Below are 26,814 nucleotides of genomic sequence, written 5' to 3'. Positions count from 1 at the left end.
CAGAAAAAAAATTGTGCCTAGCTCTATTTTTTAAAAAATATTATCCAAGATGACTATTTTAGATTCAACATTAATAAAACATGATATAAAAATGTTTTACCTCCAAATCTTTTTTCTCTCCTTAACTTTTTATTAACAGATACCACCAACTGACTACAGCTCAACTTTATGGAAATAAAGAAATCTTAACAAAGGGCTCCTTACATTAGCCATGCGTATCACAAATCCTTGCATTACATTCATTTTACACAGGAGTCATAAAAACACTATGGATACTACAAGGAAAAAAAAAAAAAAAACCTGATGCTAACAGATGCTGAACTACTATACCAAATCATTACATTAACTATGAAACACTCCCACAAGATAAATCTATAATAGAATCACTATTCTACCTGGAAACAGAGTGGGGCAGTTAATGTTTTCTTTAATTGTTGCCTAATTAGTATTTGGCATTTCAGTAGTGCCTTAGCAACTATGATGAATATCAGGTATATTAGAGTGCCAACTTCTATCTGAGCAGAGTTCAGCAAGCCAGCAGAGTTCTTGCTTCTTAAAGCTCAAACTACTGGCACCAGGAATGTAATGACACAGCAAAGATAGTACTGACGCCTAGAAAATAAGCTTAACTAAAGAATTCAGCTATGTTGTTGCAGCTGCCATCTGCAGATCTTGAGGTCACTTGAGAGAATCAGTGAAAGTCTAGCGAGCTGCCCAGATTTAATATCTTAGTCGATGGCCGACATGGTTACTTTTGTCACACTACCTTACCACCACAGCCAAACCACCACCATATCAGGAAAAAACAAAGTGTATTTCAGCCCTATGAACCTAACATCTCACAGATCTCAGAAACTCTGACTTTGGGAATTAGTCAGGTTGCTAACATGGTGCAGCTGAGCTGAACCCAAGCAGTGGATACTGCCCAAGCAAAGCCAACACCAGCGCCTGCACTCTCAAGATCTGTTTCCATGGCAAATGCTTTGCACTTGTGACTTCTTTAATATGTACTGATGTGTGGGGCTTGCACTGTTCCAACATGGACAAGCAAATGTCTCCTGAACTGATACAACACCCATCTGATAAGGGTAAATGCTGCACTGTATTTAGCTACAAAAACTAAGAGCAAAACTAGAAAAAATATTCAACATAAAGATCTTCTCCCCTCATACAACACACACATTCAATCCAGAGGGGTCTAAATCTGTATACAAAATACCTACAGACAGTAATAATATGCTACATGAAGCAAAATATAACTTCATGTATTTTCTATATAGTGCAAATCCTTAGTCCCACCTCCCTATGTAGAGGAAGAAAAAAGAAAAAATCATTCAATAAGACGACAGTTCAGTGCCTTTCCTATATTAGGGCTAGAATTTTTATGTAAGGGATATGCACAAATGAGACCCACATTTTCCTACTTAGAACATAAAGGTCTCTATTGTTCCATGTTACACCAGTACTGCTATGAAAACTTAATTTCTTCAACTTTTTTTCCTCTTGAAGAACAGAACTACTGTTCCCTTAGCTGTTCCAAACAGAATGCATGCTCAAAGGGTGAGATAAGGGGAAAGGAAGAACAAATTACCACATTCATTTACTACTTTTTCCTTCTTCCTTTGATTATTAGCATGAAAGATTCCTACAAATGCCCATAATTCATTAAATTATTTTAACCCAGTGCCTATGTTCAACAGGTCCATATATTTGTCACATCCATTAAGTTAATTTCTGTTTGTGTAAATCTATCTATAGTGCTAATAATATAAGCCATAAACACATAGAAATATTACTGCAGAAATAATATTTGACACTAAAATAACAGGAAAACAATGCTAAGAGAACTTGATGCACGTTATACATAAAGAGATTATATACAGAGGTTGATAAGAAGAAAAACAGTTTTGGTGTCCATTTGGATCAAGAAAGACTTAGAAACATGTGGTTTTAAGCTTTTTCTGACCATGAGGAAAACATTTTGTGCCTTGTAGTTCCGCAAAGTGCTTTACAGTGCCTGTTTATCTTCTGCTCACTTGTAGACAGAACTTTTTCTATTTAAAATTATTCAGTGAGTACTTACTACTTTTGTTTCTGCGTTCATATAAATAAACTACAAAAAAATCTTCAAACGCTGTATGTTCAGTAACATACAGCAGTGGTAGAAAGTGGTGAAACAGGCACGCATGATAAAAGCTAAGGAACTCATGTCAAATTGGAAATGTCCAGTGAAGAAACATGAACACATCCTTCAGCTACCGCAGCTACAAAACATTCTCCCATCTCTCCTCCAAAAAAGTTATAATGATACTGAAATGTACTGAGCATACACCACGTTAAATAAATCCACAGAATTATATTCACTCCTTCATGGGAGCATGACCATTCACCCTGCAGTGCATCTGCTGTCCCAGCAAGTTTGAACTTCCACTGACCAGTGTAGTGAATTTCACAATAATGAACAGTACCGCAAAGCTCTGCAACCTGGTAAAAAACCTGACATACACGTTTATAGAACTCTCCAATCAACTATTTAAATGGAAAAATACTAATTTCTAGAAGGACATGAGGATATTACAGGAGGGCACAATTATAATGAAGTCACAGAGTCCTCTCTTCCCTTATAACTGACAAAATTTTGAATTTGTTTGATCAATTTTACCATAGGACTCTGTGATCTTAAACGAACGTAAATGATAAGATGATTCTGTGATTCCATTTCATGAAGTTTTCCTCCATTTCAGTCCTACTGAAAGTTGTTGAAGACTCTGAGCACTAAGTGCGAGAAATTTCTTCGAGCAGAAGAGATTCCCATTTATTCAGGACCAATTTATAAGCATAGCTTATATGACAACACTCTCCTTTACCTTGATTATTTTCCCCTCCCTAGAGCTTATTCATACATTTTAACAAAAAAACCCCACAGCTCCTTTTTTTGCTAAGCTCAGTAATCAGTGGTCAAAATCTTTTATAGATTATATTGACAACTATGTAATTTTTACCAGCACAGAAAATCTTTTACCACTTAAAATAATAAATTAAGAATGTGCTATGTAATTTCTATAATAATAATTTATGCATTCATGATTTCATTCTAAACTTAGAATGCCTTGCATTATGTAACTTAAGAGAACACAAATCAGGGCAATATCAGCACACTACTGTATATTATTCAAATATTACTCGTTTTCTTATTTGCAAGTGTAAAAGAAATAGAAATACCTGTAACTTGGGGAAATACTATGCTTTCTTTTCTTGAGTGACAAATTTTTCACTGTAATCTAATACTCTCACATATAATGTTATTACTGTATTTATGGAACAATTATATCATTAATATATCCATCAAATATTTATACGCACATATATGCTATATATATTCAAATGCGTAGAGCTATAATATATATTTATACACCTATCATATACATGGAAAAATATAAATGTATATAATATACCTTTTCTATTTAAAATACAAATATCTATAAAATGCAAATATATTTTTAATCTGTATATAGGTGCGTTATATTCTTATATGTAAAGAATCTTTGTCAATAAATAAATTTATACATAAATCTAGGTATAAATATTTACCTACACACATTTTATACAGATACATATGTATATACATATATATGTATAGCTTTTATACACATATAGTTATAGGCATATCTACTACATGTATTTTAAACCAAAAGAATTTTAAAGGATGACAATAAATTTTTCTAAAAAGCAGTGTTCAGCATAAGGTTGTTCAATGTGGTAAGTGAAATATCCCATTCATTGTTACTAAGTGTTTACTAGTTGAAGGCACTTTTTTAATGGAAAGGACATCAGGTTATCAAAACAAACAAGGAAACAAAAAAAAAAACCCCAAAACCACTATGAAAAACGTACCTCACACCATAAAGACTTCTCAAGACAGGAATTAAATTTCCATTTTATTAGGGACTGAATCATGGTTAGCTGTTCTGTTGTAATCCTAGAAAGCTTCACACCACTGTTGTTCCTCCTTTGCTCAATATAATTCCAAGCAACGGTTCCTATGTGCCCTGAAGGTAAAGTCCTAAAAATTGCTCTCGTTCCAGTATAAACTGATTTTTTAACCTCTCTATCATTTTTACAGAAACGTCTTATTAATAGTGTAGAACGTTCCTTTTTGCTTCTAAAAAAATCCTCTTCCAACTCTTCTTCACAGTTATCATTACAGTCCTCAAAATGGCTCAGAAAGGGCTTTGAGGGCATTCTTCCAGTAAAGTTATTTCCACAGAAGTTGTGACCTGAGCATGCCACTTTAACCTTTCGTGGTGCTCTTTCCAGACATAAATACCTATCCCTTAGAGCATCTTCATACAACTGCTGCCCATTTTCATTCTCACAATTATTTGTCAACTCCATTATGCTGCAGGTGCAGGCTGGGGAACCAGTGCTGTTACCATCACCATCACTCATGGGCTGCAAGCAGTCATCCAGAATGAAGCTGTTGTGTAAACTGCACAAAGCCTTTGATATATTCCTTTCACTAGCACAATGTAAGTGAAAAAAGGCCACTTTATCGGGATCACTGTTGTCATTCTTATTTACTGCTGTCTGGCTTCTTAATGAAGGTCCATTCATTTTCAACTGAATTTCAGCAAGCATGGCTCTTTCCAGCGAAACAGGAATTCCAGTTTCCAGGCATGCCTCTTCCCCTGCTAAAGGATCACAAGATTGATACAACTGACTGCACGGGATATTGCTCTTGTAGTTTTTCTGCACAATGTTACAGTTAATGTTAAGAAATTCCACTGAATCAGAGATGGAGCTGTTCCTCTCCCAGAAGTTTTCATTACTCTTGTCATTAGTCAGTTGTTCTTTGGCCAGAGGGAATATTTTGGGCACTGAGCCCTGAAGACTTTCTTCTTCAAGTCTGTGTAAGTAAGACAGAGTGTGTGTGGTTTGCCTTCCTGAACTGGCAGTATGTCTTTTTATAGCACTGGTGTCCAAAGCATTTTCAGTATTTTCATCTCCAGCTGACTGGGCAGGTATCACTTTACCCTGTACCACAGAGAGAAGAACAGATGCTGTCATCTCCTCAGAGGTCATCTTGACACAGTCTTTAGTTGCTGGATGTGTGCTGGGGATGGGGGGAGGACCTTCTCCACCAACCCTCACACCATGATTTCAGTGTAATAAAAGATTCAGTGCTAAAGAATCAGGGTACACATGGTAAAATGTATATTGACTGCTTGTTCTTTTTGAAGTGGCTTTTACAAAAAAATGTATTTTTTTACTGTTGGGCTGCTAGGCTTTCCCAACCTTGGATTACTGGCATGAAACACTAACATTTTAAAACCAGTTTCTTATTGTGATGTAGCCATTCAGCTGGACTCTCTCCAAAATTAATTCTTCTGTCATATATAGCACACCCACTGTTGTCTCAAATTGTGGATGACTAAACACGTACTCCATGTCACAGATGCATCTCCCCACTGGGCATCCAAAAAGTTGGTTTTCTGTAAAGAAAAGACATATATAGATATATTGAACAACATCCATGGCACAAAATCCACCATCACAACTACAAACACAACAATGTGAGTTAATTGTACTGAGATCTAGAGAATTCCAAAATACACATTTAAATTTGTCTTAAAATTTCACAGAAGAATTTTGGAACATCACAGTCATATTTTACATATTTAAATAGCTTTCTTCACTTCACTATGGAAAGCCACATGACTGCAGAAAACTAATTATACTGAAGCTGTAACAATTAAATCAAACACATAAATAAAAAAGGGAAAAAAGAAAATGTATTTTACATATTTTTTCTGACTCATAGCCAGGATAAATTAAAACATTTTCAAGAACACAGTAAATTTTAAACCCACACTGTGATTTTAAATAATTCTTTTCTTGTTCAGAAATACAATTGTTTTGGTGTTACATGGTTTCTGCTTTCATTAAACTGTATGCTGTTATCATGAAATCATGAAGAAAACAGTATTTTTGCCACAAGTTTACAACTGAAAAAGCACAAAGACAGATTAGAGCAAGACTGAAATACAAATAATCTTTTGACTCCTTTACTTGTATGCCTTAAGCTAAAAAGTTAACCTGCATTTCAACATTGTCATTAATTCTCAGCTTCTTTCCTGCAAGCAGCATGGTAGAAGTAAATCTTGGAATCAGAAAATATGACAGCTCAACAAAGGAAACAGAAGACTAAAAGAGACACACCTAGATAATTCATGAGATAAATCACGGTGAATTAAACAAGCGTGCACTTACACTTCAATTTATCATACTTAGCACTGAAAAACATAAACTGTATTATTAAAAATGTAGAAAATGTAGAGCTGTACTAAGGCCTACATTTACTAGAACAGTCTAAATTCAATAGAAGCAAGCAAAAAAAAACCTTTAGAGCTTCAACAGCAAAAAGTAGCAGAAAACTGAGGCAAATTATGAAATCACTGGTTCAGCTACACATAATAGTTAAATCATCTGTAGTGGATAGAATTAGGAATGACGGTAGGGATAAAAAGCAGAAGAGCTCAATAATTAATTTGAGGTGTAAAATCTATTTTGATACTCTTCTCAAGTAACTATGATTAACAATTTTATTTTAATGCACTTTAGAGTGTCAGCTTTCATTTTTATTGGTTACTAACCATCATCCAAAAGCAGTCTAGCACAAATCAAAAGGTAAATACACTCATTACTTCACAGGACATTTGACATGCTATTTTCTCACATAATTAAATTTGTAACTAAATGTATCATTTTGCCAGGGTGGATGGAGGATCACAAAAAAAGGAAATACAAATTAAGAGAAGTTACATTTTGCTACAAAACAGTGGCTTAAAAGTTTGCTAGGCCACCAACAGCATTGTTTCTTCATGCAGTACAGCTACCACAAGTGCGTGGAAAAAAAAATACAATTTAATACTTCAGTCAAGATTTCAATTTTATTGGTTTAATGACAGGGAGGGTTGTAAAGGAAAGTGACAGAACAAAGAGCCACAAGTTTTACATTCTCCACCCATTACAAAATGCATGTGCATGCCAGATCAGCCGGAGCAGAGTCCAGGTGGTAAACTCAGATCCTGTACTAGACAGATTTAGCACCAGAAAGGAAAATAACAGCTCCAGTTCATAGAAAAGTTTTGTAGAAGGAGACAGCAGTAGTTCAATGGGCGGGCAAGCTTGGGTCTTTAAAAGAATCATTCATGTTACCAACACAGCTCACAGAGCAGCCTAGGTAATACTGCAACAGCACAACTGCAGAGCACATGCAATGAAAAGGCAACACTCAAGCAATTTTCAAAGTCTACATTCCCTGGTTACATTGTACCCTGAAATGCATTCCACTTTCTTCAACTCCACCTATTTCACTTTAAAAAGAACAAAAAAAAACCCCACACCACCACCAACCCAACACATCCACAAAAAAAAAGGAAAGCACTTCATCAATTTTCTTATTCTACCATTTCCTATCCCTCTTCCCTGTCCTTCCTTTTCAAATCCACAGGTGACAGCTTACATAACTTTTTGCCACTGCACACTTGATGGATCCCATCTTATTTTTTTCTGGCAACCACTGGCCTTTCAGTTCACATCTACATATGATGATGCTGATCAAAGGAGAAAGATTTAGGAAGGAGAAGCAGCTGATTTTTTTCTTCATCTCTTTAGTTTCTTTCTTGCTATATCAAGTAACAATAATTCTTTGTAAAAGGTATAAAACATGTATATGTAGTAGTAGTTGTCTTCAGCATTGATTTTTCAAGGAATTCTGTTATCTATCAAAATGTCTTAATCTACTGATTTATCTTTCCTCTTTGGACCAGAACACAAATTTCCACACAACTGAAAGAAAATACAAGCCACCGATATATTCATAACTGTACTCTCTGTATTTAATAAAAATTAATGAATTGGATTGTCACTGCAAATATTATACCTCTTATTACATCTGTTGCAAAATGAAACTCTTACAAAATATCACTCTATTATGCAAAAAGACAATATTATGCAACTTTAACATCCCACAGTGATTTTAGGATAAGGAAATTGACCATGTTCGTTAACTTACATTGGGTTTTTATGAAGAAACTTTAAAAAATAAATATAATCACATAACTGATTTGCTTCTCTAAGCAGGTTTTGCTAAAACCAGAAGTCCATTTATATCCCAGACTATCCACAAAGCTCATTCAGAGACTAGGACTGGTCTTTCAGTCCTCCTTCCTCCTACATAATTTTCCTATCTTTCTCTTACACCTAAGTGTTTCCACACATCCTCCCCAAACAGCTTCTCTCAGACCTTTTTCTTTTCTCTAGAAATTATCTCAAATCTCCCCCAACACTTGTTCTGCTGGTCACCTCTCCCCTCAGCTGCTGAGGCCACACACCTGCCCATTTCTCTCTACCAATATCATTCTTCTCTATCTGTGCCTGTTTGAAATCCAATTCAAGAATAATGTCTGCATAAGAAGCTCCCACTGCATGTCCAGCTGTTCCCATCCTCTTGTGACCACTGCAATGTGACTGCAATGCAAATGTGATCCATCTCAAGAATCTTTTACTCAAGTTACTTCACAGCTAAAACACTTTCCCAATCTAGTTCATAGTATGGCTGTACTAATGCGCCACAACAGCACAAGGGAGAAAATGAGCAGCACAGGCAAGGGAAGAAAATGCTTCCTGATGTGGTTTACACATTTCTGCAATTTGAAAACATAATTTGTTGTTTCAGCTACGTCAATCTAGCAGGTAGCTGCCACCAAAACTGGTAGACCTACCCCTCCCCTCACTCTTCTCTTTTTGTCCCCATTCCCACCATCTCACTCCTCTGGAGATCATGAGTCCACAGAGTTAAACTGATTCACCTGGCTGATAAGTCACAAAACTATTCTTTTCATCCAAACAAACTGACTTACATTGCAGTCACATGATCACTATATTCCATGAAAATAAAATATTAGGAATGCCTGGTAGAAGCTTCTCAGTAGAAGCTTCAGTTTAGACCATGTTTGCTAGGATGTCTAAATGCACCCTGAAATTTCTCTTAGTCTGGTATGTTTAGTGCATGAGTATGCAAAACCTCATGAGACAGCAAGTAAAAACCATGATGGTAGAGCCTCTGATCTACGGACAACTGCAAAAATATCTGAAGCTGTGGCTCTGCTGAACAGATGACATGGGTTTCATGTGTCCTAAGTTATACTCTTCTCAGTGTCTGCTTTCCACAGCGATCAACAGATTTCAGTTCAGTGTGCCCAGCAAATTCCTGAAACTGATGGAATTCATTACACATGCTGTGAAGTGCGTTAACACGGTGTTATAAATGCTATCAACTGTAAAACTCACAAGCTCAACCAATAAAACTGTATTTTGTATCGTACTGTAGATTTGCAGAATTATCACTCTCTGTAGCTTCCTTTACTTGCCTGTCTGCATATGGGTGGCCAAAGCCTAGATCTTCATATAAAATCCTCATACAAACATATACATGCACTTGCATATAAAAATGTTGAAATTATTCAAAAGAATATTCTTCCTGTTGTACATCCACACTGATTTAGACTTACAGTTAAATCTGAACATAAAAGCACATGAAGTCAACAGCAAAGCCTGCACTGTATTCAATACATGCTGGCATTTTCTAAAGCCGCTAGATTAGCTGATTAAATCCATTAATAACTACACTGGTTCATTTTACAAGGCTGAAGTTATGTCAGAAATGTAATGTGCTCCTTCTATCAGTAAAGGAAAGTAAAAATATAAGAAACTAGATCCAGCATTAGTGAATCATTGTGGATGCAGAGGTCAGCCAACAAAGACAAATGAGTAATTAAAATAAACAACAGCACATGCATTCACAGAATGTATTAAGTCTGAAAACATGTGACACAAAAGTAATTTGTCTACAATTTGTCTGCTTTTTTTTCATTTACACTGACTGCATACACTTTAGGACTCCAAGTACGAGCTTGTTCTAATTAGTATTAATAACAATCTATAACAACATTCAAAGATTTCTTATTCCCCAGATATCAGGAATTGAAGTCTACAACAGTCTAGGTAAAACATCGAATATAATCAAAGACTACAAAACTGTATTAATTTACTATCAGTTTAACCTATAACTCATTACTCAAGGTAATTTACTTCTGAAGTCAGCAAGAATTCTGCTTCAGCAAAAACAAAACACAGTATGTTGAACTTAAGAGTATTATTTAGTCTTAGGAAAGGCATATGAAGGACCAGAACCATCACATGATGTGGTAAGTTAGAAAGCCTTTCAGTTCTAGGCTGTCAAAGGAAAAGATGATCATGTAAATATTGGGAACAAGTGGCAACTGCATGAGGGGCAAGTAAAGGATGGGTATCAAGGTGAAGATGGGGATTGTTTAGAGAAGTTGCATGCTGTCAATGATGCCAAGTGCAATTCTGTATGTACAATGCTGTGGGAGCCGGACACGAAACTCAGTGACTCCCTGGTAGGGCCAGGATTATGAGTGCAGAGAATAAGGCGGACCGACAAACAGATACAGGACATTACTAAACACATACTGTGGTTTCCATGGGCTAACTGCTATTGGACTGGGACAGACGGTAATTCAAAACAGCTGAAGGGCAAATGCAAGCAACCTGACAATCCTCCCCTCTACCCTGGCCACACTCAGACATTTATAACTATTTCTTCAACTTTCATCCTACATGCTATGTATACAAGGTAACTATCCTAAGCAAAGGACATTTCAGCACACAAATCCCCTCCCAACAACCAAATAATTTTTTTAATATTTCAAATTCTTAAGTATTTACATATTATCTAAGGCATAAGCAATCAGTTAGTGAGAGATTCTTGGGAAACAGCAAACTACAGAAATAATTTGGCATGGTAAGTGGATACAAAACAATTGATCATCTTCGCCACATCACCTCAACAACATGCTTGACAACTACAACCCCAGTTCAAGCTCTTAAGGAGAAAACTAATTCATTAGGAAAATTGTTTGTATATTAGAACTATCATTTTACAATTAAAAAAGAATAATGAGCTTTATTTTTTAGTAGATAAGCTATAGTTTGTTCCAGAGCAATTCCATGAACAGAATAAGAAACCACATTTATTAAGTCCTCTTTAATTTATGCTGTATTATGCACACTATTAGTTTTTCATTACAGTGTTTTATGTCAGAAACAAGCAGGAGATACTAGAACAAGAACAGGGCACCAATATGTCATCACCACTTTCTAAACCTCACTTCTCCCTAGGGAACCACGGGCAAACAGTAAGGAGGAAATAGCTAGACTCTTAAGAATCACTTGTGATGTGCACAAATCCTATTTGAACAGTTGGAAACAAGTTATAACAACATTTGATTTGGCATAGAGCATCATGCAAAACCTCAGATTTACCACCAGCATCTGTGTTTCAACAACAAAAAAATCTCAAAGAACTACAGTATTTATATATCCTGTCAAGTTAGAGCCTTTTTTCTAATTTCTAGAATACTTATCTAAACATGATTGTGTATTAGATGTCTCAAACTATGCAAATGTCTGCCAGATGGTGAACCCTCTCAATTGCCTCATCATTCATCACTGCATCAGGGAGAATGTGAAGCTTCTGCCAGATACCAGCTCCACTCATTATTTCTTTACAGAAATTCCTGTTCTGCACAAGTTGATGCACTGAGAGAACCCAAAGCTGCATTTATGTTATTTTCAGGACCAGTTCTGTATTTCTTTCTAGATGATCTGCAGTAAGCTGTTTAAATAAACTTTCTATTTAGCGGTTACTTGAATTTCATGCTAAGTGACCTTATCTGAAAGCTGTAATTCCATCATCGACACTTGGATGAACAAGTCCTTCTACCTGAGATGCACAACAACTCTAGCTGTTAAAGGCAGTATAATTCCTCTCCATCTTTGAACAAGTACTTCTGGAATAACTTTTAATTTTTTGAGGAACGTGAAAACAGTCTTAAATGCATAAAAAGTATTTTCAAGCACTGAGTCACACTAACAGGAAAACGAAGTGCAGCACAATTCAAAATAAAAATCTTCAAGGTACAGAATTCAACAGACTTGTCACTGGTAAGTAGATCTCTTAGAAAGATTAGACAAACTATAAAGAAAATGACTGACAATAAAATGTATGTATAAAAGACAAGGATAAATAATGCTTATACAGAAGAAAACCAGGAAATACAGTGAGAAATAATTTTTTTTAAAAAAAGCATGTAAAAGATGAATGAACTAGTGCATCAGGATTTATTTTAAGATCTTAAAATTTAAAAAGTAATCATACAAAACCATGCAAAAAAATAAACACAATTAAAAATGAGGTTTGAGATTTAAGCCAAGCTACTGGCAGGCTCTAGCCAAACTAGCTGATCCCTCGTTCCCTGTCACTCTCAGTAAGGTATCTCCTGAATAGGAACTCCTGCAGCGAGAAGGATCAACTAATCCAGAGGAAAACTAACCAAGAAAGAATGGAAGAGTGTCTTCAGGTAGAATTACCTGATGATGCTCATGATTCAGTCATGTAAATTGACAGAGACAGCATAAGCATAAAGCAGGGCAGAGACTAAGGGAGAATCCGAGGCCAGAGTAGAAATGCATCTGCAGCATGTCACATTGAGACAGCTTAAATAAGTCATCAAAATACATTCTAAAAGTTGATCTATAGGAATATAGACATGTAAGTATAAAAATCTGAGAGGTTCAAGCAACACAAGTTAAAACTAACAAATAAGACAAGCCAAAACAAATCAAAGACCATAACAGTAAGATTGGTACTAGCTGAAAGGATCAACCATTTTTTGAAATTCAGATGTTATCCTCTGCTTCACTGGAATTATTCACATAATTTGCAGTGAACAGCAAGAAACACATTCACAGCACTGCCCACACGTTGAGTGTGTATTTGAATACCAACAATCAGTCTTTCAGATCCTTTGAAACACCTAGAGCTTCAGACTTGAAAATAATTCAACCATCATCCTCTTTCAAGGCTTTGTCCACTTTTGAAAACTTTATGATTCACCCTGAACTCAATGCCATCATTCATATCTTCATTTTACTTTAACAAATTCCCAAGTCCTTCATTTGTGTGGTTTCTCTTTACTCAAATTATGCCATTTCTCCTCAACTGATAAAACACAGTAAGTCTCTTCATTAAGGCCACCCAGTAGTAAATATGTTGGAAAGTAACAGGAGACTCTTCTACTAAGGCTCTAAGTCCATCAAACAGAAGTGAAGAAGAAGAATTGAAAGTGTTTTGTGCACAAGACATCTTGATTTCAAATTATTTTTAAAATAGTGCAAATCATGTTTCTGTTAAAATATGAATGAAAATAATTGTTGTCATCAAAATACAATTAATAAATACGGGGGAAATGACTGTATATACTTATTTGCCAGTCACTTCTGTGGCCTTTAAACATTAATACAAAATGGAAGGCTTACAGACAAACACTACTGTTCTGAGAACTTGGTTATCATATTCAAAATCTGCCACTTGGAAATATGAACTGTTTATGACTGTAAAGAGTCAACAGTAACCCCGGATTACATACTAATGTAGTAGTAATTTGTAAACATGGTATACCCCATCCATCCTAGTTTTTACCAAACTCTGTCTTCGAAGAGTCATTAGCACATGCAAACTAAGTACATGAGCAGGAAAAATTACATTATTTGAAAACCAGATGAGTTCTTAAAATCGAAGGAAAAGTAAGTAGGAAACTGATTGCAGGCCTTCACTTATAAAAAACATCCAACCATAGATTCACAATGGCACACCAGTGACAGAATTAGGTGTTCCATGTTCTGATCTCATTCTCTTCCTACTACACTTTTGAAAGATGCTTTTGGAGATGCTGCCTTTACTAGAGGATACCATTTGTCTGAGTCAGTTGCTCCAAGCCTTCAGAGGTTAATGCCTTGGTCAGCCAGCCATTGGCCAAGCCCTACAGCAGGCTGACCCATTCGGGGTAGTGGACAGGGTTCAGATACCACAGCACGCCAGCCACACTCCACACCCTACCTGGAGCACCACCTATGCCTCCCAGCAAAGTTTCACCCCCTGTACTGGGATCCACACTTGAGCAGTGATAGAAACCAGCACATCAGTTTCTACAGCAACAGGTTTATTTGCTTGGACACTGGTAACACAGTGACAGTTCAGCCTTGAGGTAAAGAACCATTTACCAGCTATCCAAACACTGTTATCTCTCATTGTCCTTTTTCCTGAAGCGATACCAGAGAGGTTCACATCACAAAGCAAAACCCCACATCCAGCAGGAATCTCCAGCCCTGGCAATCCTCTTTCTTATCTAGTTCTGCTTAACAGCAAAGTGCTGCTAATAGTAGTCTTCCCATCTGAGCTCACCAGCATTTCTATCTAATGTGAAACCATGCCTTCAAGGGACTTAATGTGCCATACTGACACATATCTCAATAAACAGCACTTTGTCGTAAGAAACTGTCACCCTGCTGAAGTTTAAAAATTACTCCAATCCAGGTGTGACACAATAAGCAACAAGAACACTTCACTTTCCCTGTCTTGTTTGTGCTTCCTTACAGTATTTTTCTCCTGTGAACACCCAAGTCTTCTCTCATTTCCCTCTCTCTCTGTCCTGGATTAGCTGTAATTCAAGCCACACTGGTGAGAACAGAACAAACCTGTAATAAAAATATTTTTGAGTACTAAAATGTCTGAGGGTATGTTAAAGGCGCATATATCACTACAGTTTATCTTCTGTAAACCCAAGCTACCACTTTTACTCACAGTATGCTAAGCCACAGTAGTCCTATTTAAAACATTACTTGAGGAATAATTTTTATGTTATTGTTCAGCCGTCATAACTACAACAAGAGTGAGTTTGAAACCCCAGTGTATGTTTCAAATAAAAATTAAATGCTAATCTGTATGAGGACAAAAGTTCAGTCATTTGTCAATTTATGCATTCACACTTTAGTTCTAGAAAAGCAAAGAAAAATAATTCAAATGCTGAAAACTGACATTATTAAATTATTACACTACTATTCCCCTTTCTCAAAATACGTTTTCTTTGTATACCATTCCTGACCTATTCATGCCATTCATTTAGGAATCTTAATATTTAACCTCTTATTCTTTCTCTTTTGAACATCTGCTATGTCACATGCATATTATTATGCTGAAGAGAGAATATAAGAGTAAAAAACAAGATAAGAGCAAAAGGCAAGAGCAAACAACCTGTTTGCTTCGATTGTAATTATTTATCTGCTTTAAAATCATGGAATTTTCAGAAGCCTATTGATTCAGCACCCTTGAAGATACACGAAACAATTTCTATACTACTATTATTGTTCTAACATTTCTAGATATCAAGCACTGTGACACTGGAAACAGCACTACTCAAATATAGCAAACAATATTTGCTCAGCAAATCACCACTACATTCATTTTTTTCCTATGATGGCTTTATCAATCACATCATTCTCTGGGAGAAAGCCCACCCTGACGTCTAATTCAAGCCATGAAGCAATCTCTGAGATTTTCGCTCTTGCCAAAATTAAATGTGCAAGCAGCAAGTCACCACACAACTGCAAGTTATTTTTTCAGGATGTTTCAAGATGTTTATTATGTTAAGATAAAATTGATTATGTTGGGAATGACCTCTTCTGTGATCATTTTAAATTAAATGTTTCAATATTTTAAAACCCCTGTAGGCCTCATTGTAATTCAAAATATAAATACTATTTATTCAATCCTACTCAATAAATAAACGGGACGGAAATATACCCATGATCAAAATTAGGAGGTTTCTTCTATAATATATTGTCACATCTTCCAAGATAAACAGAATCAAACATAGAAAATACACAGCAAATTCCACGTTTGTTAAGCTCCAGTTGCATTTCTTTAACAAGCTAACCCATTTGAAGGAGAAACATGCCTGAAGATTAACATAGCATGTCTTCATTAATGACTGTGACATATTAAGGTTTTCCTTCATTCAAGAACCTTTAAGATCATCATAATGAACACCTACACCCTTGCTGAGGAGATATTTATTTGCTGTTCCTGCTTATCTTTTAGACACTACGAAACTAGTCCATTAAGTATTTCTGCCTACTTGTATTTACAATACGTGGCTTATAAATGTGCATTTGTACTTCACCAATTATTTTAGGATAAAAAGATAACCTTCACCCAGTATTCAATTTAAGTTCAGTCATCATAAAACAGCTTCAGTTTGGGTAGCACAGTCAAGCTCCTTGCTTCAAGAATAGTAATATGGAATTCTAAACATGAAAATCTGCTCCCTTGATGAGATGGGACTTTATGCCAAATTTTTAGTCTACTTCAGTCTTCACAATTATAGTTAATTCGAGTAAGAATGTGTGGCAAAAGCTAATTCTGTTATCTAACACAAATGATCACTTGTTCAAAGTTTCTTACATTTCTTAAAAGTTCTTGTACTTTCAGCTGAATAGATGCAATTTTAACCCAATGAAGTTCTTGGTAAAATTAATGGACAAGTATTTCAGAGGATATTTAAGGTTCATGTAGAGTAGTTAAAGGTACAATCTAAAACAAGAGAATGCATGATAACCAAGCATAATATACCTTAGTTACTCCTAGAAGTAATGAATTTGAAATAATTGTGATGCCACTTGGAACTAAAGCTTTTCTTAGAGCTGAGGTATTACTAAGGACTTTCTCCTATATGGACCTTCAGTTAATGTGCAGTTTCTTCACAGACAAAATGATTTACAGAACTTCTCTTCTGCACCTGAGTAACATCTGCATGAAATTTATTGAGTCTTTAGCATTTTCGAGATCTGCGCTTTGTAATAAACCCAATTGCTACAGGCCAAGTTAAAAGTTGGAAAAAAGTATGTACAGACACACAGTGTGCCTTTGCAAAGTCATTTCCATATGAAACTAGGCTAAAAACTGCAGTCATAATTTGGAAAATGACACTTCCTTCTCCAGAACACCTTTTTTTTTTTTTGACTTAGCTGGCAATATGTGCCAGAGAGTCCGCTAGTATCCAAACAAAACTGTTTCATTAAAATCTGAAAATGCTGCTAGGCAATCTTCTCAGTTCTTTTACCTTAGGATAGAGTCTTATTTTCATATGCTTGTGTAATAACATATTACATAAAAAATGGGTGTTACATACATACTTTTTTAGTCAAGCAGAAAGATTTTTTTGCATCCATTTGATTGTGCATCCCTGCTGCTAACACATTAACTCAATACAACTCAACTCCTTGTATTTAGGTCAAAAAGGTCCTAGAAGGGAGGAGGCATGCACGTATGCCTGATCCACGCTCTAAACTTGAGCAGAGAAGGGAAAGCACCACAGAGGAAGCAGTTGGTGCCACAATTAAACAAGCCAAAGAACACAACCACAAAAGGACTGTAAAAGATAACAAGCCAGCAAATGCATGTTGAAACGCTCAAGGTTATTTCTGCTGTAACACTTAAAGAAGATCAAACCACTCTGTTTTCTGTAACGTATTTGGGCAGGATAACAACGAACCAATGCTGCAACCAGCACAGAACGCCATGACGTTAACCCAGGATAGGATCAATGTGGGTATTTATCAGAGGCACCGTCAAGGCTGAAGAACACCAAGTCCGTAAACGTTGTAACCAGCCCCACCTGCAACCCCCCCAGCAGGCCCAGGAGCCACTTCAGCTCAGGACTGCTCCCATTTCTGGGCTGAGCTATGATGTTGACATCTCTGGGCTCAGGCCCTGCTCTCTGCCACTCCTCACCATTTGATCAGACTTGTAGATCAGAATCAGGACCCAACTCACCCACTGGTGCCTTTCTTGACCCAAGTGGACTGCAGCAGAGTCTCAACCCTTGGCTTGTCCTCCCACTGACCCCTCCTGTAACTCTCCAGGATGAGAGGTCATTGGTCTCACCATCAGGCACAACCACAAACGATAAAAAGAAATTGAGTGAAATTAATTATTGAACAGCACAATGAATATGGACTTTTCTAAGTCGCCAAAAGCAGGGATGAGGAGGTTGCTCTGAAACGCTGAATCAAACACTCTCAGGCCAGTACTGAAGCAGCAAACTGAAAGATAAGGAGCAGTCCAAGGCCTTGTAATCGGACTTCTCTTGGGCAAGACGACAGCAATTACTTCATCCCTCTGAGAGGAAAACCCTGCAGACCAGCGCAGAGGAGGCTCACCTGCAGGACAGACCGTTCAAACCAGTGATGACCCCAGCAGGCGGCTGAGTGCATTATGAAGTAATAACTGGCACGAGAAAAGATCCCTGAAGGGAGGCAAAGCAACAAGGAAAACTAATGCTCTGTGCAAGCTACACAGTTCTGAACAAAACAATGGCTGATGTTGGCAACAGAGCTCTGCTTGCAACAAAAACCTATGTAATGTCTCAAAACGGTGCAAAACCAAAAAACTACTTCAAGGAAGTTTGCAAGGTGATGCCTACCAGTGGCTTGCCACAAATGTCAGTGACTTGCCACCACTGTTCAAGTCCATTGATGATACGAAGAGAAAGCATTTACAAATGATAGCTCAGTGAGGGTACCACCTGTACCAGCATTCACAAGGTGCAACAGGCAGAATGAAGCTCTCCTTTTTCCCAATCAATATCTTTCATACTATACAGAGATCTTTGTTTAAATAGTAACAGTTTCTAATGTGGACGGTATTGCTTTCCTCTCCGGCACTTTCTGGTTGATAGAAAGCCAACAAGGAAAAATCAATTTCTCACAAGGTTGTGTGAGAAATGTGGTGATGAGAAATAAAGATATAGTACCTGTACATCTAGAATAAAGTTCATGGATAACAGTAGAAAGAGCATATAAAACCAGCATACGTAAATGAATGCAGACTAACCTGTCCTTTGAGATTTCAAATTAAATATTGTTCATCTGTCTTCTTAGGCAGGCTACTGCCACACCTCAAAACAGTTAGCTGCTCCCGTAGATCTTTTTCACTTTCATTCTTTCCTTCAAGGTCTAGGGCTTTTTTCCTTGATTCTTTACTTTTTTTATCAGTAGTCCTCTAATTTTATTATGAGCTTATCTTGCAATCTTGTAAGTATCTCCTTACACCTGTTAATTTAGTTCCTGTTAATTTAGTGGGGACTATGTCACACTCAGACCCCCTGTATTCAAGACGTCTTTTTCTTGATTTCCAAAACTATCTGTTTTCCCTTTTTACCTACCTTTAAGAAAAATAAAATCAGTAGAATGAAATACAGTTTAGAAAAGGCAAGTTCTACCCTCAAAACCAAAATCTACCTTAGACCTCGCAAAGTATTTGACAAACTTCAACAGTTCATGAAAGTAATCTGAGAACAAATTAAATTAGAAACAGACAGCACACTCCTTACACTAAAGTATTCATGGATTCTGTAGTTTTCTGGCTTATTACTTGTTCATTAATGCTGGTTGCTTTTCCTTAAGTGTTCTAATGCTTTTATAAAAGCAGAAACAGCTATGGAAGTAATAAGGCTAGTAGTACTACAACATTTCAACATATTTTTGAAAATACAATGTATGTATTTCAGCACTTCTGATCTTACATGTGACCTCTCTGAAAAATAAAAATTATATCCACTACAGAAAATATGTCGTAACTATAGAGAAAAAGCCAGAAGGGTGTACATTGTTTATATAACTTTATAATAGTTGTACATAATCCAGGTGTGCATAATTATTGCCTATAATAACCATAAAAACCAAAGCACTTGCTTAGTTTTCATGATTCACTCACCAGAAAAAAATTACACAGCAATCTTTACATAATCTTAGTTATGGTAAAAAGAATGTGCAAGAGATATTATTACGTACTAATTATAAACTCCATATTCTTACTTTTAATACTTTAAGTTCAAATATTTGACAATAACTAATTAAATATTTTTGAACCATACCAGAAAACATTAAAAATAAGCCTAAATTTTATTAATAATCTCCTTCATAACTTAATAGTCTTATTTTATATAGTCACACATCATTCAATGGATTGTCAGATTATCTAAACACTGAAAGTTTTAAGGCCCTGAACATGAGAAACTCAAGTACTAGAAGTGCCTACACACAAACATACAATAAATAGTACAATATCTAGGCTTTTTTAATTACACACTCATATGTACATCAAATAGTAAAAAAGCAAGTAGGTCTTTAGATTTAGTAGAATGAGAGACAAGCCACGTGCATAAAAATCGTAATTCTGTAGATATGGAATTAATTGTTGATATTTAGGACCACAACTAGAGGGAAAAAACTACTACCAAACTGATAAGCAGAGGAAAAAGCCCAGGTTAATCTACCCAAGTTCACTGTAGATGGGCAGTCTTTTCCTGGGGGTTTTGGGCCACATCTAGCAAGCAAGAGACAGACAAGTCATACCAAGAATATGTCAGGGACTCAATACTTGCAAAAATCTGTATGCAGAAAGATCAGAGCTTCCCTTTTTCTCTGACAGAGGAGGGGCCCCAGCTTTCATGCTTTTCTGGCAAATAGAGGGAACATGGCCAACTTTCTTTGCATTTGCTGGCCAAAAGCTGAGACAGTCTCTGTCTCAATTCAAACTTTAAAACCTTTATTGGGATGCATATGGTTGCTCACAGAATAGAGCTTTATTGTAAGCAAAATGGGTAAGGCAGGAAAACCAGGACACAAAGGCTTTTTTTTTAAATTATCCATCGATTTCTTTGACTCAAATGCACAGAATATGTATGGGAGAGTTTTGCTAAGTGTAAATTCGAGCAAGAACAAGCGAATGAAAGTTGGTTTTTTTCTTTCGTTCAGGGCTTTCCACTCTTCGCAACAGCAACCTCAGAGCTCCAATGCTGTCATACCAAACAATTTTCTTTGCTTTAAATCTGTGTACACACCTTCCTCAAATATTTTTACAGCTCTCCCAACTAACTCCTAAGTTAATTCTGTGCAGCTTTCTATAAAGCACCATGGCTGAAATGAAGTTCAGGGGTGCACTGAAGCTGTTATACAGGATAATATTGTGCTGTACTGTTGTAACTGTGGTACAAAATCTTTTGTCCTCAGAAATTTTAGCCTCAAAACCAGCTTTCTGTACCTAGACAACAGGACAACTGACTGTTCAGGATAAACATTTTTATTATTAACTTGCATAACAGAATAAAGAGTATGCAGAACAAAACAAGGGAATGACACAAACATGAAGCTAAGCCTTGGGCAAAGTAGAAGACATTCGCAAATTTTAAGAGAATACACAAACTTGCCTCTTCTAGGAGGGTGGAAGACCTCCAGAAAACCCATTACTGTCTGTGCATCTCTATCATTCCTACACCTATCAGGTAACAAAACTCCAAACAGATGTTTTGATCTGAATCCTGAAAGAGAATTCAGGCAGGCATAGTAGTCTAATACTATACAGACATTTGAAGGATGTTACCGCATATTTTAACACTGACCTGTTTTATAGCCTGCTGTCTAGGGAACTGTTTATTTCTGCACACCACTACTGAACCTGGCTCGCAAATCTAGAATCACAGTTCACAAAGTATAAAGAAATAATTTCTGAAGAGGCATCCCAGTATTGCCAATTCTTACAGTCATGTAAGAAAGGCACTGTTCTTACAGTCATACTCAGAAAGGCACTGTTTTTCCAGAAGCCCTAGTTGTACTAGTAATATAATTATTCATAATCTCAACCTTAAAAACAGAATGAAAATGGGAACAATAATGGTTTAAGGATTTTAAGACAAAAAGGAAGGTCCCACACTTATCAATTTTAAGCCATATCAATCATAGAAGGCGAAGGATAATGAAAATTTGGAATTTGATGCTCTAAACAGCTGGTGCTGACAACACATTTTCCATACTACAAGTTTGTTGGCATGCCCCCAGAATGGATTGGAATGACTAGACAAAACAGTGAAAATACACCTCAATTGTAGATATTATCCATTCATTAATATCACAAATCACCCAATTATTTTTCTAATTCTCCCGAAGTTAATCTAAAATTTTAGTATTTCCTTCTCTTGGTAAAGAAGAAGGACCATTTACAACCCAAAATGTTGCTGATATCCAAGGTATTTGAATTCCTTTATACAAATGAATCTACAAAATTTTAAACAACACTATTTTCCCTGATCCCTCAAGTTCTTATACCTCCTATTACACAGAAATAAGAAGTTTTAACATAGAGTGTTGTGATTTGACACTGGCCCAACGCCAGGCACCCACAAGAGCCACTCGCTCACCCTCCCCTGCCACAGCTGGGCAGTGGAGGGAGAAGGAAAAAAAAAAATTAATGAACACTTCACGAGTGAGATAAGGACTGGGAGAAACACTTCAAGGGCGAAACAGGCTCAACTTAAGTTGCAAAGTGAATTTATTACTAACAGAATCAGAGCAGGATAATGAGAAGTAAAATAAGCCCTTAGAACACCCTCCCCCCACCCCCAGCCCCTCCCTCCTTCCCACCAACAGCACAGGGAGACAGGGCACAGGGGTTTGGTCAGTCCATCCCCAGATTTCCTTCCGCTGCTCCGGGAGAGGAGTCCTCCCCATGAGGCCGTGGGGTCCCTCCCAGGGGAGACAGTTCTCCGAGAACTTCCCCAGCCTGGGCCCACTCCCACAAGCAGCAGCCACACCGCACCTGCTGCAGCCCGAGCCCCTCCCACGGGCACACAGCCCTCCCAAAACTGCTGCGCCGTGGCTCTCTCTTTCCTCAGGGTGCAGTCCCCCAAGGACACGCTGCTCCAGCCTGGGAGCAAGGGCCCTCTCTCTCCACCAGGTCTTCCACTGGATCACAGCCTCCTCCAGGCATCCACTGGTTCCAGCATGGGCACCTCCCCCACGGGCTGTGGGTGGATCTCTGCGTCACCCGTGGATCCCCATGGGCTGCAGGGGGACAACCTGCTTCACCATGGTCTGCACCATGGTCTGCACCACGGCCTGCAGAGGCATCTGCTCCGGCGCCTGGAGCACCTCCTCCCCCTCCTTCTCCCGTGACCTTGGTGTCGCCATGGTGTTTTCCTCACATGTTCTCACCTCCTCCTCTTCTTTGACTAGAATCCAAAATCTTGTGACTTTGATTTTCTTCTTACATATGTCATCACAGAGGCATTACCGACCTCTCTCATTGGCCCAGTTTTGGCCAGCAGCATGTCCATCTTCAGAGCCATCAGCCATTGGCTCTGCCGGACACGGTGGGAAGCTTCCAGCAGCTTCCTCACAGGAGCCATCTTTGTGGCTGCCCTGCTACCTAAAACCAGGCTGTGCCAAACCAATACAGAGTTCCAGAATTTGCTGCACGAACATAATCACACCAAGCAAAACGTTCTTCCAAAAAGTATTCATAATTGAGTGACAGAGGGATCCTGCTAAAAACTTTTGCCATAGCTCAGAATTTGCTGGAACAAGAAAAAAATTTCAGCTGGCCACTAAGAACAAAAAAAAAAGGCATTGAATAATTTAGAAGACTCATAAATACCTTCTTAGTTGTGGGCCGAAACTAGCGTTTTACAAGAATATTGTCTTTATAGCAAATCCGAAATGTTTCCATAACTATATATAAACAAATTTAATCTGTGCAATTTAATCTACCAACAGATTGGTAGTTGACGATATCTGCTTAATACAAACAAGAACAAACAGTATTAATATTATACTCTTTCTCTACAGTGAAACTGGCTGCTAAAGCTAGATTTTTAATGGTCACCACATTCCTATACTAGGTTACTACGTATACACTTTTATTTTCTTTCAGAAAAGTTAGAAGAGAATGGAAACAACTGAACAGTGCATTTTGGGGTTCAACTGTATTTCCAAACTAGTTTCTACTTTAGATCTTTATCTACAAATGTTTTCTGCTTAAGTACCTAAGGCTAGTTTGGCTTAGGTAAAAAAATTCCACCTTCCTCTTCAACTTGACACATCTAAAAAAAAATAATTAAAGAATTAATAAACAATTCTGTTTCATACTGCAAGTTAGCTTAACCACGTATTGGGATCTTGTCATACAGTCTCTGAAATCTGTTTTAATTAGGGGGACAAAGGCATAAAAAGTATCACAATGAAAACAACAGCATCCAATGCTACATGGACTTGGCCTAAGCTATATAATTTCATGAGATGATGAAATACTGATAGCTACTTTCTAAATCCATCCAACAAAAAAAGAAAAAAAAGGGAAAAAAAATTTAAAACACTATAATTGTACTTAAATATTTAAATTACCCAGGCTAATGATATTAGGAATGCCTCTAAATGGGATTGTCACAGAAGTTTAGTAAATGACACACACATGAAAGCATCCATTTCTATGTTGTTTCTCCCTGAGACATTTCTAAGTCTACTGAGTGAACACCACCACTGAAGTTGAACTTCTTGCTTATACTTTTCTGAATTAAAGCACAGAATGAGAACAGACGTATATTCAAATCAATAATGACAGCAACATTTTGAGTGGCTCTTAAGACAAAAATATTTCCAACAGGTGTCCAACTGTTTGATTTTATTGTTTTTATTTTTGTTGTCTATTCCATAAATTGATTATTAAGAAAAACAAAAACAAACAAAAAGGTGCAATCATAACAAAACAAAGGTAATTAGGCAAGATTCTCCCCTTTTTGCATGTTCTTTGGGGGTAAAAATGCAAACAGACTATCCATGCTACACTGAAAATCTTCAAGGGCTCTAAAGGAGCCATATTAAGAAATATTCTTCACCTAAAAAAATGCAGAAGTACCATAACACAAAAGACTTCAAGAAGAATTATCTGCCTGGTCCTCTTTGACACCTTTGCCACTCAATATGTTACAAAATCATGGCGCATGGCATAACTACGGAGTGAACTCCAAAACCAAGCAGGGACTCAGCCTGTTTGCCAGCCCCTCCTGCAGTGAGAAATCCAGGGGGTTCCAGCCTTGCAAAGATACTCCTCTATGTTTACTGCTTCCCATAAGTCTGCTGAACTAGAATGGGTGCACACTGAGTGATCAGAAGCTTAAAGCTTTCACAAGAAATACCTGCAATGAGGTTATTTTCCCACAGCTTTCAGTAGAAATAAGGCATGTACTCACAGAACATCTGATACACTTGAAAGTCACCGAAAGTGTGACTATTTCCAGAAAAAGTTAGAAAAATACTAACCAACTATTAGAAATCTCTGCCCACCAATGCAACAATCTGATTATAAATGCATTTTAACATACTTGTCCAAACTGACCAATAACTAACTGGTTGAAAATATATCTTTGAAAAATGTCAGAGTATGAAAATTACCTAAAATTAGAACAGAAGCAGAATACAATCTTCAAAACACAAACCAGCCTGGATATTAAAACACTGGGTTTTCTTTTTCCCTTGTAATTTGGTACATAGCTAAAAATCCAAAACCCTAAAGGAATTAAAAAGGAGGCATTCACATCAAGAAAGTTTCTCAAGAAGAAATCTACAGGTTGTTCTTTGATGTGAACTGTTGGTAGTGCACAAAGCAGTAGCTGGTCTGGTATGACCCCTTTTTATCTTGCTAAATTCCAAAGGGAAACCAAGTTGGTTTTCCCCAAAACACTGCTGAAAGGTATTTGTACCACTACAGAAAGAAATTAACCTAATCCAAGCAACAGAGTTTTGTACTTGGAGTAAAGGAATGCATTATGAAAATGTTTGAAAGAAGATGCAGTGTAACAAAAACCTCAAATACCAAAGATCACTGCAGCAGCATTCTTGCTGTATGCTGTAGCAAGACAGAGAAAAATACTGTGGGAGGAGAGATCTCACATCAGAGCATTGTCTGAAACAGCAGACAGCAAGGTCCTACTACACAAGGCAAGGTCAACACAACTGGAGAGTCATCTGTTTAAGAAAACACACTATTATTAGATGCAAGCTATGCAGCACTTGTGCATACTAATAGAATAAAACCATTACCCCAAAAATAAATATTTTCAAATGGTAGCTTCAAGTTCGCTCTCAGTGTTTCTACTTTTTGTGTCTCATTTAAAACATTGAAATGAGTAACATAAAGAATCCTGAAAACACCTGAGCATTTAATTTTTTAATTACTTATGAAAATTTACACCTGACAAATATAATAGTATATTCAGTTTTCTTTTAATGAGGAGGCACCACTGAAAATGTTGTAACAAGTTATTAAATACTACTTACTGATAGCTATGTAGAATAAAAAGTATCCCACAGTGTACAGCCTATTCAAACTGTTATGATATGCCTCAGACTACTGTGAGTAAAATGTCACAGTACATATACTGGCCCACAGAATACACTTCCTTGTACAAGACTCAAGCCTGCACTGTCTCAATACCCAAATGCTAATCCAAGTACACACGAGTTTCGGGTGTAAAGAATGCAGGAGGAAGCTCGGTGGGGCACGTACCATGCTCCACAAGGTTTGTGTCCCTGCTGCTCTAAATCATTTAATGAAAGAGCTGGTATTACCTGTGGCACCATCACTGACACCTGATAAATTGGAGCAATGTAGCGGACTCTGGAAGAAGTATAATTCTGGGGAGTTGAGCTCATTCCTCTTCGCTCTTGGAGTTTACCAGTTTTCAGTAAGTGCTGCCACATCAAGCTCTTGCTTGAACATGTTGGATTATTTATGAATGACTGGGCAGTTAAGAAGAAAGTACTGTGGATGGCCTAGTTTAAAATCGGTGACATTAATTATGTCTTGCACCGAGATGTCAGCATGGCAGAGTATGCGAAACCAGTGGATCAGACTTTGATCCCACATTGACATATTTACAAATTAACTTATTTGTTTCAAGTAAAACCAAAATTCTGTGCCTCGAAACAAAAGAA

At 37.1% G+C, this 26,814-nt stretch overlaps 1 protein-coding gene across 3 annotated transcripts in view; it reads right to left on the bottom strand.

Annotated features, from left to right (window-relative positions):
* PLCE1 (phospholipase C epsilon 1) overlaps positions 1-26,814 on the bottom strand; it is a 146,793-nt gene that overhangs the window by 108,534 nt on the left and 11,445 nt on the right. For all 3 annotated transcript variants that reach the window (XM_010410588.4, XM_039553593.1, XM_039553594.1), the window contains exon 2: positions 3,895-5,492. In XM_010410588.4, coding sequence (XP_010408890.3) covers positions 3,895-5,082 — 1,188 coding nt within the window. In that variant the 5' untranslated portion in view covers positions 5,083-5,492. The remainder of the gene's footprint in view (positions 1-3,894; positions 5,493-26,814) is intronic.

Source organism: Corvus cornix, chromosome 6 (assembly GCF_000738735.6).
Source record: "Corvus cornix cornix isolate S_Up_H32 chromosome 6, ASM73873v5, whole genome shotgun sequence".
NCBI lineage: Eukaryota > Metazoa > Chordata > Aves > Passeriformes > Corvidae > Corvus > Corvus cornix.
The sequence above is the reverse complement of the archived record's forward strand: the minus strand, read 5'-3'. Positions and strand labels throughout refer to the sequence as shown.